This window comes from Triticum aestivum, chromosome 7B (assembly GCF_018294505.1).
Source record: "Triticum aestivum cultivar Chinese Spring chromosome 7B, IWGSC CS RefSeq v2.1, whole genome shotgun sequence".
In the NCBI taxonomy this organism is placed as follows: Eukaryota; Viridiplantae; Streptophyta; class Magnoliopsida; order Poales; family Poaceae; genus Triticum; species Triticum aestivum.
Window position 1 is genome coordinate 695,827,606 of NC_057813.1, and position 16,250 is coordinate 695,843,855.

The 16,250-nt window shown below is 44.0% G+C and overlaps 1 protein-coding gene across 1 annotated transcript; it reads right to left on the reverse strand.

Moving 5' to 3' along the window:
* Positions 1 to 6,859: 6,859 nt before the first annotated feature.
* On the reverse strand, positions 6,860 to 7,900 carry LOC123156007 (uncharacterized). The gene has a single exon (XM_044574175.1). It carries the CDS (start codon positions 7,810 to 7,812, stop codon positions 7,006 to 7,008), a length of 807 nt encoding a protein of 268 aa, XP_044430110.1. The 5' UTR covers positions 7,813 to 7,900; the 3' UTR covers positions 6,860 to 7,005.
* Between the last annotated feature and the right edge of the window lie 8,350 nt (positions 7,901 to 16,250).

Here is a 16,250-nt window from a genome sequence, read left to right on the forward strand (position 1 = left end):
AAGAAGGAAGAAAGGACATTAGGGAGGAGCATAGTGGAGGTAGGAGATAGCACGTACACACTGTGTACTAGCTCGCATTCCTCTAGCCTCCTCTCGTGCAACGGGCACCCATGTGCGCTCGCTGTTGCTCAGCTCAGCCTGGCTCGATGTAAACTGCCAACCTGAGCGTTGCTAGCGAGACAAACACAGAGGTGCTTTGAGTTTCGTGCTATGCACGCCCAACATTGAACACATGGAATCAAACAGTCCACTTCCCCGCGCGGGCCTGGTTGAGCCTAATGTAGGCAACCAAACACGCTCCTAGTCTCTGAGAAGATCGCCGAGACTGGTAGCCACTCCACCCACTTCTCATTAGTTGGTAGTTGTAGGGACGCGACCTACTTGAGGCGACCAGAGCCAGTCTCTTCTGTTTTTCTACTATTTTTGGTTTTCTTTTCTTCTTCTTCGGTTTTTATTTGGTTTTCTTTTTTCTTCTCCATTTTTGTTTTTTCTTAAGTTTGTTTTCGTTTTCACTCTACATTTTTGTATATGTCAAAAACATATTTTTAATAAGTGATCAACATTTTGCGTATACACGTTGAACATTGTCCGAACATTTATTCAATATTTTTCAAATACTTATTCAACATTTTTCCAAATACTCGTTCAACATTTTCAATACTTATTCAATATTTTCAAATACATGTTCAACATTTTAATACTTATTCAACATTTCTCAAATTCATCCTGAACTTTTTTCAAATACTCGATCAATATTTTTAATACTTATACAACATTTTAAAATAATTGTTCAATATTTTTAATACTTATTCAACATTTACATGTGGAACATTTTTTAAATACTCGTTCAACAATTTAAAGTACTCATTCAACTTTTTCAAATACTTGCTCAATATTTTTAATACTTATTCAACACTTTCAAATATTTGTTCAACATTTTTCAAATACTTGTTCAACGTTTTTTAATACTTCTTCAACAATTTTGAAATAATTGTTCAATATTGAAGAGTGTATTTTGTATATATATTTAGAATATTTGAAAGTACAAAGAAAAAAAAGAAAAAACGAGAGCATCAAACAGGAAAAAAAACAGGCTGTGGCCTCCCGGCTGGGCCGGCCCATCTGGGGGTCACCCTGACGCGAGGCTTCCCCCCCTGTGCTCGCTTAAAGCGAGAAATAGGGGTTTTCCCGGTTCGCTGCTGACCAGTCCACCATCGAAACATTGACCGTTGAATTTTTGGGACAATATGTTAAAAAATCAGGATTTATTAAGAGAACACAGATTCAAAAAAAATTACATGGGTTCAAAGAAGTTAACAAAGTTAAAGAAGTCCATAAGTCCAAAAAAGTGTGGATTTGAAAAAAGTTCTAGGTTTCCGAAAAAGTTCACGGGTCCAAAAAAAGTTCACGGAAAGGATTTGAAAAAAGTTCAAGAATTCGAAATAAGTTCCGGATATAGGAAAAGTGCATTGATTTTGAAAAAGTTTGCGGACGGTGCAAAAAGCATTCATGGATTTGGAAAAAGTTGATCAACTATAAAAAAAACAAAGTTGCTGAATTGGTAAAAAGTTCACATGTTTTGACAATAAAGTTGGTAAATTAGGAAAAGGTTCTGGATTTGAATATATTGATGCATTTGGAAAAAATTTGTGGATTCAGAAAAAGTTCACGTGTTCTACAAAAAGGTTCACGAAGTTTGAACAAAGTTTTCAAATTTGAAAAAAGTTCACGTATTTATGAAAAAAAAGTACAAAGGAAATAAAAATAAAAAGAAAAAAAAACAAATAAAACCTTCTAGAAACCCATAAAATGAGAAATTGACCCAAAGAACAATAAAGGTGCACATATCAGCCTTTTGTTGCTTTGTCGATATTCATTCAAGAGAATATGGTAAAAAGATTTTGTGGGAAATACCATAAATAGAAAATCAGAATGCATCACGTGTGGACACCACTTTACAACAACAAGCTACAAAATATCTATTCCCTCCGATTCATATTACTTGTCTCTCAAGCGGATGTATTTCTAGATAAGTAATATGGATCGGAGGGAGTACCTATTTCCTATAACCACCCGTGATAATCTCTCTCCCTTCTCATTATTTTCGAAACTGGTAGGGGAGAGAACTGTGTCCCCACCGCCGGACAACTCTAGCTTTATCGTCTCGGATAGCCAGATGGCATCTCGACAACCAAATATGTGGTGATGCCCGTGTTGACATTGTTGCATCCTCCGTGCTTAGACCCCGATCCGACTGTCCTAATGACAGGACACTGAGTTGGATTCGACCACGAGATACATTGAGAATCAGGAACTGTGGGATACAAGAGGAGCAAAATGAAGGGGGGGGGGGGGAAGGATAATGTTTTACTATGTTTTATGTTCGGTGGGGAAGGCGACCCTGTTCTCTCGGTTACATAGGCCACGACATGTAGTTTGGACACAACCAGCAACACAGACCCACACTCCTCTAAAAGGACTGAGCTTTACCTTGAGATTCCCTTCCACGTATTGTCGGTGTCGGCTGAACCTTAGGCGTGGCCAATTTGTAGTCCAAACCATAGAGGTCCTGGATGAAAAGGCTAAGGGTCTGTTTGGATGTAGATATTTGCGGTTCTGAATTTCAAATGCATGTGAAATGGATGTGGGTGGTAAAAACTAGAAATTAAAACATTGGAAACATGAATGAAATGTATGTGAATTCTGTATTTTTGAAACTGCACTAAAATGAAATACATGGGAATACACAAAAAGCAATTAGATGAAAATTTACAATGCATATCTCAAAGCCATATAATATGACAGATGCCTTACCGGCACATAGCATCGAAGTTTAACCCACCTCTTTTGCTTCCTCTTCCTTTCCTCCCGCGTAAACTCTTCCACCAGTCTTCCATGGCACACAATTTTCGCAAGTGGTTCCAGATTTCACAGGTCCAGGTCTTCTATTTGATACATTAGGCAAACTACAGTATTCAGTTTCAAGTATCACTTACTTAGGGCATGTTCACTAGCATTCCATCACTGGCTCTGTTGTCACTACCTCTAGCACATCCTCATGCTACCCTCCCCGTGCTCGTCCTTGCTTCACTCTGAAGTCAAATGCCTAGCCATCATATATCAACGAGAGAGTAAATATCCATATCAGCTGAAACGCGATAATTTATATTTTGCATATTCACACTTGCTAGTACTAAGCCCACGCAATGTCCATTCCTTCTTTACCGGGTATCTCTCTTATTGCACGTTATAGCCACATACCTCAATCCTCTACACAACTTTGGTTCCTTCTTTACTAGGTCTGTCATTGCTAGATTATAGCCACACCCCACACTAGTATTTGTTCGTTGTCTATTTAGTGAGGTGGTTCTATTTTTTTTTGGAGGTGGTTCTATTTAATTATTAAGGAAGCTTTTTTGGTAGAAGTGAAAGTTGGCCCAATGCCCCAATAGGTAGAATCGTAGACGTGACCCAGAAAAAAAGGATGAACGGATGAATCTTTTTCCGAAGAAACTGATATTAGAGATTTAGAAAGGTTCCTGTACGGCGGATCATGTTCCCGCATAGGTCAGGAATAGGGACCAAATGCCTAACCTCCGTGTACCACGTCTTCTTTATGGGCCAGCCCATTCCAGGTTTTCCCCATTCAATTTTATTCCCCTTGTTTTTTCTTTTATTTTTTAATTTCTTTTATGTTTTTACTTTCCTTTTTTTCAAATTCACAATATTTTCAAAAATTCGCATTTTTTTGGAAAACATGAATAATTTTCAAATTCTTGAATATTTTGAAAAGTTGTGAACAATTTCTAAGATTCGTCAACAATTTTTTCAAACTCATGAATATTTAAAAGTAATGAACATTTTTTCATATTGAGAAACATTTTCTAAATTCATGAACATTTCTTAAACTTTCATACATTTTTTGAACTTTGTGAACATTTTCTCACAAACAGTTTTAGAACTTCATGAACATTTTTTGAAAGTCATAAATATTTACTAATTTGTGAACCTTTTTGACATTTATGAACATTTTTCGTATTCACAAATATGTCTGAATTAAAAATTAATTTTGAATACATGAAGATTTTTAAAAATTCATGATTCTTTTCAAATTATTCTCTTAATCGCGAACACCTTCTGATTTACGGAAAACAGAAAAAATCAAATTTGCATCCAAATTCCTGAACATTTTCAAAAATTCAGAACTTCTTTGAAACCTTGAACTTTATTTAAAGAAAAATAATAATTGGAAATAGGGGTTCTGACGGAGTTATACCTAAGGGGTAGGCCCAACTGCACATATGGCCCAGCCTAAGATCCAAGTCAATCAAGAATATGGTCCAGTAAGCCAATGTAACAGATATCCGAGCGGATACCCGGGAGGTCCGGATGAGACAATCAATAACCAGGAAGACGAGAGCAGTCAGACCGCCTTCAGTTGGATGCATCCTAGGATATCATGCTCCTCACGATGTCTTTCTCACCTCCGTTGTTAAGGTTGTATAATCTACCTAAATACGATAGTTATAAGCAGTAATAGTCATGAACTGTCGATCATGCATACGGCCTTCAGTAGCATTTATATAACCCCGTTAAGGTATCCCCTCCTAGCCCACTCTATATGAGCCGGGAGTAGGGGGCAAAAAAAACTATATAATACATATAACAGTCGGTCATGCATACAACCATTAATAAATTATATGTGTCAACTATATATTATATCGTCCGCAAAAAACTATATAATAATATATCACTATACGAGCATCTTACTACTATTATAAAATTAAGATTGGTGTCATTCTTCCATACTGCATTTGTACAATACTAAGCGGCGATAAACCTTAGGACCACGCTCTAATGGGGCAAGGCGCCTCAAGTACTTTGCCAGTGGCAGTTCTCCATACTCAATAGTTCTATCCACACATCGGAGCCGATAAAGTGGATCATCTAATGCTTTGGGCAGCAATGCCTTTACAAGACTGGAGACAAAATGAGGATCTTTAGGTTGTAGGTGAAACACCGAAATAATACCAAGTTGTCCTTATGTCTACGTACCTCCATGCCAATGCTAGGATAGACGATATTTGGATGTGTACCATGTCGACTATTTCATACTCATCCTTGTCAATAAATGATGAAGGTTTATCACGCACAAGGGAAGTGCATCTACAAGCAGAAGATTGGTATTCAAAAATTATGGCCCACTATATGAATTGAGAGGCTTATTAAAAATGTAATTACATAGTAAATAGTTTACTGTAGTAATACATACACTTCAAGGGCGGACATGGTCTCGAATGCTGGTTGTGCATACATTGTCATCATAAGAATTAATACCATCGGCCATCTACATCAGACAAGAATTTTAAGATTTGGTGATGGATTTAAAATTTTGAAATCAAGTATATAATGTGGCAATTTGCACTAACCTGGTTGAGCATCGCGATAGAGATGGAGCAAACACTCAGTTGTGCTATATCCGGCCTTTAAGCATTTTCAGTTTTTCATCTGCAACAAATGATATAAATAATGTGTACTTTGCAGTTAAATATGTTCTCACATTTCTATTGTTGATGAACTAATGATCAAGAGGCTCAAGAGCATATGTTGATAGTGGTTTATGTAGGCTCCAAGCAACATAATAACCATTATAACACAGAACATTACACATAGTAACAAATCCATGCTCTGATAAAAACAATATCTCCAGAAGCACACCTAGTAAATACCTAATGACGTGAGCGTCTGAATGGCGGCAAGGATTCACCCTGTGCGTTTGGTTTATTCGGTTTACATGATTTGGTTTATACATTTTTCGGTTTGTACGGTATTAATACTTCGATAAATACAGTATGAAATTAAAACACGGTTCGGTTTCGGTATATACCAAATTATTTCGTTATGGTTCCGGTATATACCATAAAAACCAAAGTTGACACGAATTTGAAAATGATGAATAATAATTTGTAAATTTATGACTCAAAACACATACTATTTTACACAAATAGTATATAACTATATATATAAGTACAGATGCGTGCATTAATTCATTTGTTGATGGTTATGGACGTGCTTATCATTTTAAAAAGAGAAAAATGACTATGTTACAAGAAAAATTTACGTGCTTAGTTGTGAATTGACTCATGTACAAGAAAAATGACAACTTGTATGGTTGTTCATCTCAAGAAGTATATTTTTTATTTTTTACTTCGGTTTATTCGGTTAACCGTTCGGTTTTTCGGTATATACCATAAAAACCAAAGTTCAAATCGATATGAAAAGTTCATACCATACCGAAACCATAAACCATAAAAACCATAAAATTGGTTCAGTTCGGTTTATTTTCGGTATGGTTTTTCGGTTCGGTTTTCAAATGCACAGCCCGAGCAAGGATATCCCGGAGCACGGCTATTTTAACCAAACCGATCCACCTGCAATTTTTATGAACAGAACAAAGAAACAGTTGACCGTGCAAATATGTGAGTTGATGTTAATTACTCCCTCCGTCCCAAAATATAAGAACATTTGTAATATTACACTAGTGTTAAAAACATTCTTATATTATGGGACGGAGGGAGTAGATAAATAAATTTGTTTCACTGAACGAGTTGTTCTCCAACCTAGCAATCTGAGATACCTGGACAAAGTAAATGAATTAAACTAGAGAAAATGCGTCCATGCCCAAAGCTGATTAAAAAAACACAACATAAATATTACCAATGGTATTGTTGAAGTAGCACGGCAAGGTACATGAACAATAGTTTGGATTAATATATGTCATCCTCTCCGTGGAAAAGGACACAAGCCTGGCGTCCTTACTTTTCATGCCAATTGCAGCAAACAAACCCATTGCCTTCTCATCGCTTAGACATGATGTAAAGACTGCCATCATCTATGCCAAGGGTAGGAGCAGAGGACACAAAACTACTCAAGGAAAGTCTCTCCTCATCATTATCCCACAACCTTTCTGACAACAAATCCCAGCTTTGATCGGTTAAAAGGACATCAGCACTGTCTACAGTAAAGCATGTATTCCAGTAAAGCACTGTCTACACCGAGAGCCCTCTCCATAACCGTTGCCTTCCAACCATAGTCTATATCCTCGTCATCTGCATCGTCGTAATACTCTAACTCAACAAACCTGAGTGTGTTGCCAACGCATATCACGTCCCTATACGACCTAGCAGAAGCAGACCATGTTCCCAAGGGCCGCGCGTTCGTGGGCATCCGGCCAGGGAGGCTCAAGAAACGCACCACCGGGTCCTCGTCGAGCATGTTGCAAACAAGTATACCACGCCAAAGATCGACCCACCCGATTGAATCCCCTCCCACTGTGATCACCTTGTTGGTCGTATGGCCACAGACATGACCCAGGTCAGTGGCGCTGGTGCGATCAAACGGGATCACCTTGGTGCTCCATGTCCTGGTGTGGGACGAGTAGCGGAAGAGCTCGTAATTAGGGTTCAAAACGCCACCGATGTAGTGATTCGGCACCATGGCGGCCACGACGTAGCCCTCAGCGTGGCTGATGATGCCGACCTCGTGGGTGGGGTGGAATCTGTCCAGAGGTGGGTTAGGGAGTGCCTCGAGCGACGGCGGGCCCCCTCGGCCGGCCCTGTACACGAAATAGCGCCCCGGCCAGAATTTGGCCATTGTGATCTCTAGCAGAACGGCTTCGCCGTCGGTGCTGACGACGTCTGCACCGTACGAGAGGCCGTTGTCCCCGATGTGGACGATGAAGCCAGAGACCTGCGGGGGAGTGGTGAGCAGGAAGGAGACCTCCACCTCCACCAGCAGTTCCTCCTCCACCATCGCCTCGCGTCTGATGTCCACGAACGTTCTCGCCGTGGTTGCCAAGGACGCGGAGCACTGCGCCGTTGACAGTTTCTCCTAGTTGTGGTTAGCCCCGTGCATGGATCGCGGGGCGAGGGTTTTTTCTGTTCGAATTTTTGTTTGGGTCGGCTATTTTGGATGTGCGTAAGAGCATCTTCAACAGACCCGCGCACGGTAAACTGGCATTATAGCGTGTGCGGCAAGTTTTCGCGCGCTCCAGCGAAGGCGGGAAACTAGCGCGTGCGGGAAGCGGTTGCGCACGTGCGGAAGATAGCGACAGCTCACGCGGTAGATTTGGCGAGCCGCTTTGCGCGCGCCTATAAAATGCGGCGCTCGCTACGCGCTCCACCACACTGTCACACACCCATTTTCCCGCCTCCTCGTCGCTTCAACCGCTTTCTTGCCGCTTCCAGCGCCCCACCACCACCGCACCATCATGCCGCCACGCCGCCGGGGATTTTCAGGCTACCGCGGCGGCCGCGAGCGCCCCAATGACTGGTACTACGCCGAGATCCGGTCCGGCGACGTCCGGCTCGGCCTTGGCACGTTCCGAACCGCGCACGAGGCCGCCCGCGCGTACGACGCGTCAGCGTGGCGCCTAGAGAGGCCTTCGTCGCAGATGGACTTCCATGACGTCTACACGCGCGAACAGGCGCGTGCCGTCGCCCCTCCGCCTCGTCTTATCACGGACCAGGACCGTGCGGACCACCTTCGACAACAGCACCGCCTCCTCATCGCCGAGGAGGACAAGCGACCACGGCGGAGTGGCGCCGGCGCCACCCAGAGGACGTCACCGCCGAGAACGCCTTCCGGGCGGAGAGGACGGCAAGGCGCCGCGCGGAGCGTGCCAACAGATGTCGGCGCAAGGCACTGGCCATATCGCAGTGCGATATCGTTAAGGTAGGCGGGACGTCGATCTTCTCCCCTGACGATGACCGTTGGGATGACAATGGGCTTGATACCTCGGACAACACCACCAAGGATGATAATGATGATGATGATGAGGACGACTAGGAGTAGGTTTTAGTAGCACCGTAGTTTTATCAAGTTGCACCGTAGTTTTTTTATCTAGTTGCACTGTAGTTCTATCTATCTATGCTATGAACTATGTAAAATATCTTTGTATCGTTTTTTATCTATGATATGAACTATGCATAGTTTTAAATAGCCGGCTATAGCTCCGCTATAGCCCGCTATAGTCTTTTCAGCAGGGTGCCGCTTAATGGTCGCCTTCACAAATAGCCCGCTATAACTCCGCTTTAGCCCGCTATACCTCCGCTATAGCTGATTTGGAGGTCCGCCGCTATTTTCCACAGCCCGCTATTTAAAACATTGGAACTATGTATCGTTTTTTCTATGAACAAAATTATCGAAAAAAAGTTTGTGCGAGAGCACGCGTGCTGCATTTTAGCGCGCCAGCTGGAGCTATGCGCGTGCTGCAGTTTCGCACTGCTGCTGAAGTCAGCGCTGCGCGCCGCGCCAAACCTGACGATGGGCGCGCCGCAAACAAGTTTTTAGCGCGCCACGCGTTCGGCGCCTGTTGGAGATGCTCTAAGTAGACGTGGCCTCCTCCTTCCTCCACAAAAAAGTTAGGGTTTGTGCCTCCCGCCGTCGCCGCCGCAGGTCCACCTCCTCTCCGGTGGCCCTAGGGCCATGGGGGCGCGGTGGATCTTGGCAAGAGCCGGCGGGGCGAGGGTTTTTTCTGTTCGAATTTTTGTTTGGGTCGGCTATTTTGGATGTGCGTAAGAGCATCTCCAACGGACGCGCGCGCGGTAAACTGGCATTATAGCGCGTGCGGCAAGTTTTCACGCGCTCCAGCGAATGCGAGAAACTAGCGCGTGCGGGAAGCGATTGCGCACGCGCGAAAGATAGCGGCAGCTCACGCGGTAGATTTGGCGAGCCGCTTCGCGTGCGCCTATAAAATGCGGCGCTCGCCACACGCTCCACCATACTGTCAGGCGCCTATTTTCCCGCCTCCTCGTCGCTTCAACCGCTTTCTTGCCGCTTCCAGCGCCCCGCCACCACCGCACCATCATGCCGCCACGCCGCCAGGGATTTTCAGGCTACCGCAGCGGCCGCGAGCGCCCCAATGACTGGTACTACGCTGAGATCCGGTCCGGCGACGTCCGGCTCGGCCTCGGCGCGTTCCGAACCGCGCACGAGGCCGCCCGCGCGTACGACGCGTCAGCGTGGCGCGTAGAGAGGCCTTCGTCGCAGATGGACTTCCATGACGTCTACACGCGCGGATAGGCGCATGCCGTCGCCCCTCCGCCTCGTCTTATCACGGACCAGGACCGTGCGGACCACCTTCGACGGCAGCACCGCCTCCTCATCACCGAGGAGGACAAGCGAGCCACGGCGGAGTGGCGCCGGCGCCACCCAGAGGACGTCACCGCCGAGAACGCCTTCCGGGCGGAGAGGACGGCAAGGCGCCGCGCGGAGCGTGCCGACAGATGTTGGCGCAAGGCACTGGCCATATCGCAGTGCGATATCATCGAGGTAGGCGGGACGTCGATCTTCTCCCCTGACGATGACCGTTGGGATGACAATGGGCTCGATACCTCGGACAACACCACCAAGGATGATAATGATGATGATGATGAGGACGACTGGGAGTAGGTTTTAGTAGCACCGTAGTTTTTTTATCTAGTTGCACTGTAGTTCTATCTATCTATGCTATGAACTATGTAAAATATCTTTGTATCGTTTTTTATCTATGATATGAACTATGCATAGTTTTAAATAGCCGGCTATAGCTCTGCTATAGCCCGCTATAGTCTTTTCAGCAGGGTGCCGCTTAATGGTCGCCTTCACAAATAACCCGCTATAACTCCGCTTTAGCCCGCTATACCTCCGCTATAGCTGATTTGGAGGTCCGCCGCTATTTTCCACAGCCCGCTATTTAAAACATTGGAACCATGTATCGTTTTTTCTATGAACAAAATTATCAAAAAAGAGTTTGTGCGAGAGCGCGCGTGCTGCATTTTAGCGCGCCAGCTGGAGCTATGCGCGTGCTGCAGTTTCGCACTGCTGCTAAGCCAGCGCTGCGCGCCGCGCCAAACCTGACGATGGGCGTGCCGCAAACAAGTTTTTAGCGCGCCACGCGGTCGGCGCCTGTTGGAGATGCTCTAAGTAGACGTGGCCTAGTGTGGGTGGGTGGTGGGTTGAACAGAAATCGCGTTCACCGCATCGGCTAGGAAAAGACGGATTGTTCTAGACAAAGACCTCCAATGGTTCTTAAGTTTACTCATCGCCTGATGCGTATATATGTACATAACACTATAGCAACTACGAATATGCGCCTATCTCTGCCTCGATCGCGTACGTAAATCCTAGGAAAACTCGACCCCATGACACCAGTCGGTCGCACGTTGCAAAAGAGGAAGAAGATGGAAGGGATGGCAGTGGCAGGGGTCTTGCTGCCGGGGGACATGCTTCGTGAGATCCTCGTCCGCGTGCATGATGCGGCCGATCTGTTTCGATGCGCCACGGCGTACAGGCCGTGGTCCGTGGAGGTGTCTCGTGGCAAACGCCTCCTTCCTCCACCGTCGCTGTCTGGCTCAGGGCGGCTCCACATCTCACCGTGTCCAACAAAAACTCTACTTGCATCTATAGCTGGGTTTCTCAAATGCTTATTTTAAGTTCGAGCCGACGGTCCGGTTAACGACCGGTCATAAAATCGTGACTTGGGCTCCCTCAAACCTGCCCCGTTCGTCTAGGCGGTCTGACATTCCTTATATTTAGGCCATAACGAAGGCGGATACGGGGAAGTTCGTCTAGGCGGACTGACATTCCTTATATTAAAGCCGTAACGGAGGCGGATACGGGGAAGCCTAGACGTGTCCTGGCAACAGACCAGATCCATCCAAAATTCCACAAAATTGACTAACTCCATCTAATCAACTGCTCTCCTCCCACGGTCGGCCTCCATTCCTGGGTTCGAGTCGTCACCATCCTCTACTTTTGCTCCCCCATCCATGCCATCGGCCTTAAACTTTGAAACCTTCCACTTTACCTTCTTTTTAGTCTCTAACCCAGCCAAACGAACACCAGAGCCACCCAAGTATGATTTTGGCGACTCGAACTGCCACAAAGATATTTAGGGCTTGGTTGGGCCTGCTCTGTTCCACCAAAATCAGTTTGACGTCACCAAATTCATTTTCGAGCAGTTCCATACAAGAGTTGTAGCTTCGCCAAAGAGCTGTTTACCATGTCTGACTTCCAACTAGCTTCAGCTTCAGGAATGGAAAGTTTGGTGTAAATGATTTATCCAAATGATAACGCCCACACATATGGTATGTTTGCACTTCGCCCACACCCGTTCATACACGTTGATTCTGTTTTGCAGGAATCCTAAAGGAATATGTTAAATTTTCAATGCCACGTGGGCATCATCGTGTGTGTGGGCGTTGGAGAGTTCACCCACACGACCCGCAACTCGCGGTTGCCAGCTGCGCCCTGTGGGCGAACCATTTTCTGCTCGCCCACACGACGCTCGTACATTATTAGATGACAACTGCAGTTGCGCGTACATGGCAACTATGATCGTTACTAGATGGCAACTGTGTTGTGCATACGTGGCAACTAGGTAAACTCACATGACAACTATGATTAACCATACATGGCAACTATGCTTGGACCACAGGTGGCATCTAGTTGATCAAACATAACAACTATTGTTTGACCACCTAGGGCAAGTAGTTTATCACACATGGCAACTATGGTTCGAATATACGCGGCAACTACCATTACTTAGACATGGCAACTACATTTGTCATCCCGGGTGACTAAAGTTGCCATCCCCCGGGGCAACTAAAGTGTCATCCCATGAGTGCGTCAGGACGTGTAAGTAGATTTGCTTCGTGCCACACACGCGCAGTAAGGATGGGTAGTAGTTTGTTGGGCGTGTGGCACGAAGTAGCTGCACCCACACATGTGGGCAGTTATAATTTCGCCCATACATGGCCCGTGTGGGCCGCCTCCTGCTTACGCCACACACGACGTGTGTGTGGATGTATAATATGCCACACGTGTGGGCGTTAACAGCGTCCATGATTTATGTAATTGGGTGACGTGCGGAAAACGAAGGGGTATCTGATGGTGTCCTGGACTAGGATCACTTGCCACGTTGTCTCCCAGCTAGGTGGCCCGGGCCGAGGACCCCCCCACCCCTCGGCGGTTCGCCAATGGTGAGGCCCATGGCGCGTACACGGAATATTCCAGAAGACTTGGCGCAACACAACTAGCATATACGTAGCTGACTTATGTGTAACCCTAGGCTTCCGGTATCTATATAAACTGACGGGTAGGGCTCATAGACAACACACAATAATCTCATCGCAGATCACCTGGACTTTGTACTCTCAAATCAATACAAGCACAAGCAGGACATAGGGTATTATCTCTTCAAGAGAGCCCGAACCTGAGTAAAACTCCGTGTCCTTGTTACCATCGTATCTACACTACCAGCTCGGGAGAAATATCCTATGCACCGAGCAAATCTGGCACCCAATGCACCAGTAGGTTTTGCGCCAATAGATGAAAAAGGAATGGCCCAGATTTGGTCACAAATTAGACTATACCATTTTTGCCGAGGCAACCCTTGAATTTATAAAAATCAACCCGCACTCCACATCTCTCACTCCTATAAACATGTACGTTCAATTGTTTTGGCTCAAACACAAAAGGGTGATATATTTTTAATTGGATATCCGATTTTGGATCGGTTTTGAATGTGGTATTTGTCTTGACGAGACCTTTGAAACAATATCAATGTTGAATATATTTTGGAAAAAATATTTTTTGTTGCTTTTTAAGCTGTACTCAAAACTTGATGTATGGTCAAAGATCTCATTAAAACAAACATGTCGGTCAAAATAGTTCCGAACCCAGACATCTGACTCAAAATATATTACCCGATTTTATTTGGACAGAAAAGAAATAAGCAAACAACTTGACTGACAATGTGAGATATGGAGTGCGGGTTGATTTTCAAACAATAGAAGGACTATTTTGCAAATGTACCTACCATCCATCTATCTAGCCAGCTCTCTCCCTCTATTTTCTATCCAATGGCTCATCTGGCTTCAGGGCATTGGGTGCATGAATTAGGTCGGTGCACAGGACACGTCCTCACCAGCTCGGGAACTCCTACCCGAGATTTGCCGAAATCGACTCTGCTAGTATCTACTTACTGGTGACAGTGGTGGGTAATTTCCCCACCTACAGCTTCTAGCATTTTTCGAGCACCTCTTAAAGAACTTCACACAAAACAGGGAGTTGTACCCCAGATTCTAGTTTTTTTACTAGGAGCGGCATATCATGGAGCTACCCATTTGGTTTGTGTTTTCTAAAGCGAAGCTGAATTTTAGGAAGCAGCGTAGTTCCAAACAGACGCTCAAGTGGAAGTGACCACTGGAGACCGTTACATCACACATCATCAAATATGTTGTTACATGTATGACATATTTGACCCTGAAAAGGTGTGAAGCGGCATACTAATGATTCGGCAATAAGTTCCTTTTAACCTCACGTATGGTCTAGAATTTTCTATATAGATAGTCATGAACCACAAACCTCTGTAAGGATATTTATTACATCATACACTTTAGAGATCTCTAACAAGATATTCAAGGACACAACACAAAATTATAGACACTACATTCATCTCCAAAGACATGCCATCTTGCCTTCTTCTTTTTCCTCACATTTAGGGTTTGGCTTAACTGTCTTTTACAAAACTAATGAAAATTCTATTACAAAAATATAATTTGAGTCATCACAAAGAAGGTGTATTTTTCAAGATAGACATTAAAATAGTAACATGAAAAACTATATTAATAAAATTTAGCAACAATATGAAGTGATTAATTATGCTAAATAATACAAATGAGCTATAAATAAGCATAAATGTTTAGTATACAATTTAGTAGTACTAATAAATTTATCAAAATGTCTTATCCAACATTTGTTTGCCTTTTTAAACCGGAAAAAGAGATACGGGGAGGAGAAACCGACGCAGCCGTTGCATGAGAAGGTAGCATATATCAAAGCTGACCGAGGGAGAAAGGCAATTCTCATCCATATTTGTCAGGCACACATATTTAATCTAGATATTTCGATGCCTAATGAATAAAGAGATTTAAGATGAAGGTTTCAAAAGGAACTATTTGAGATACACTATTTTGTAATCTTATGCATACCATTTTAGTTAAATTAGTTTTAATGTTGGTCTAACATATATAAGACAAATATTTGCAGAGCAAAAAGAAACATCTACCTCCACCTTTGCCTTGTGTCTGACATGCAAAAATGTTCTTGCTCTAGTCGCCGATAAAGTGGAATACTAAGTGGTTGACACTCTGATGGGGCAAAGCGCCTTAAGTACTTTGCCAGTGGTAGTTCTTCATACTCAAGAGTCCTATCCACAGATCGGAGCCGATAATGTGGATCATTCAATCCTTTGGGCAACAATGCCTTTACAAGACTGGAGACCAAATGAGAATCTTTAGGTTGTAGGTGAAACACCAAAATAATATCAAGTAGTCCTTATGTCCACGTACCTGCATGCCAATGCTAGGACAAACGATATTTGGGTGTGCGCCATGTTGACTATTCCATACTCACCATGTTAATAAATGATGAAGCCTTGTCACACAGAAGGGAAAAACATCTACAAGCAGAAGATTGGTATTCAAAAATTACAATCTACTATATTAATTCAAAGGTTTATTAAAAAGGTAATTATATAGTGAACAATTTACTACAGTAATACATACACTTCAAGGGAGGAGACATGGTCTCGAATGCTGGTTGTGCATACATTATCAGTGTAAGAATTAATACCATCGGCTGTCTACATCAGACAAGAATTTTAAGATTCGGTAATATATTTACAATTTTGTAATAAAGTATACAATGTGGTAGTTTGCACTAACCTGGATAAGCATCGAGATAGAGATGGATCAAGTGCTCAGTTGTGCTTTACACTAGTAGAAAACAGGGCATTTGTCCCGGTTCGTAAGGGCCTCTAGTCCCGGTTCTTGAACCGGGACTAATAGGTTATTACTAATGCCTCCCCCCTTTAGTCCCGGTTCTTACACGAACCGGGACAGATGGGCCTCCACATGGCCGCTGCGGGCAGCCCAGGCTGGGGGGCCTTTGGTCCCGGTTGGTGACATAAACCGGGATCAAAAGGCATCCACGCGTCAGAAGCTGGCTGCAGCTGAGGTTTTTTTTGAAAGTGGCTGGTTTAGGGGTTTTGGGGGTTAATTTAGGTTGTTATTAGCTAGCTAATAGAGAGAAGTGTCCTCTCTTATATCTTCATGCTTGATTTACCAACGCTACAGCTACGTTCATTTCACCCGCTGATATATAATAACTCTTCATGCTCGCATCATACATCATCATATATAATA

What these genes read in the sequence shown, in the direction of transcription:
- LOC123156007 (XM_044574175.1), bottom strand. Translation starts at nt 7,812, where the DNA reads ATGGTGGAGGAGGAACTGCTGGTGGAGGTGGAGGTCTCCTTCCTGCTC.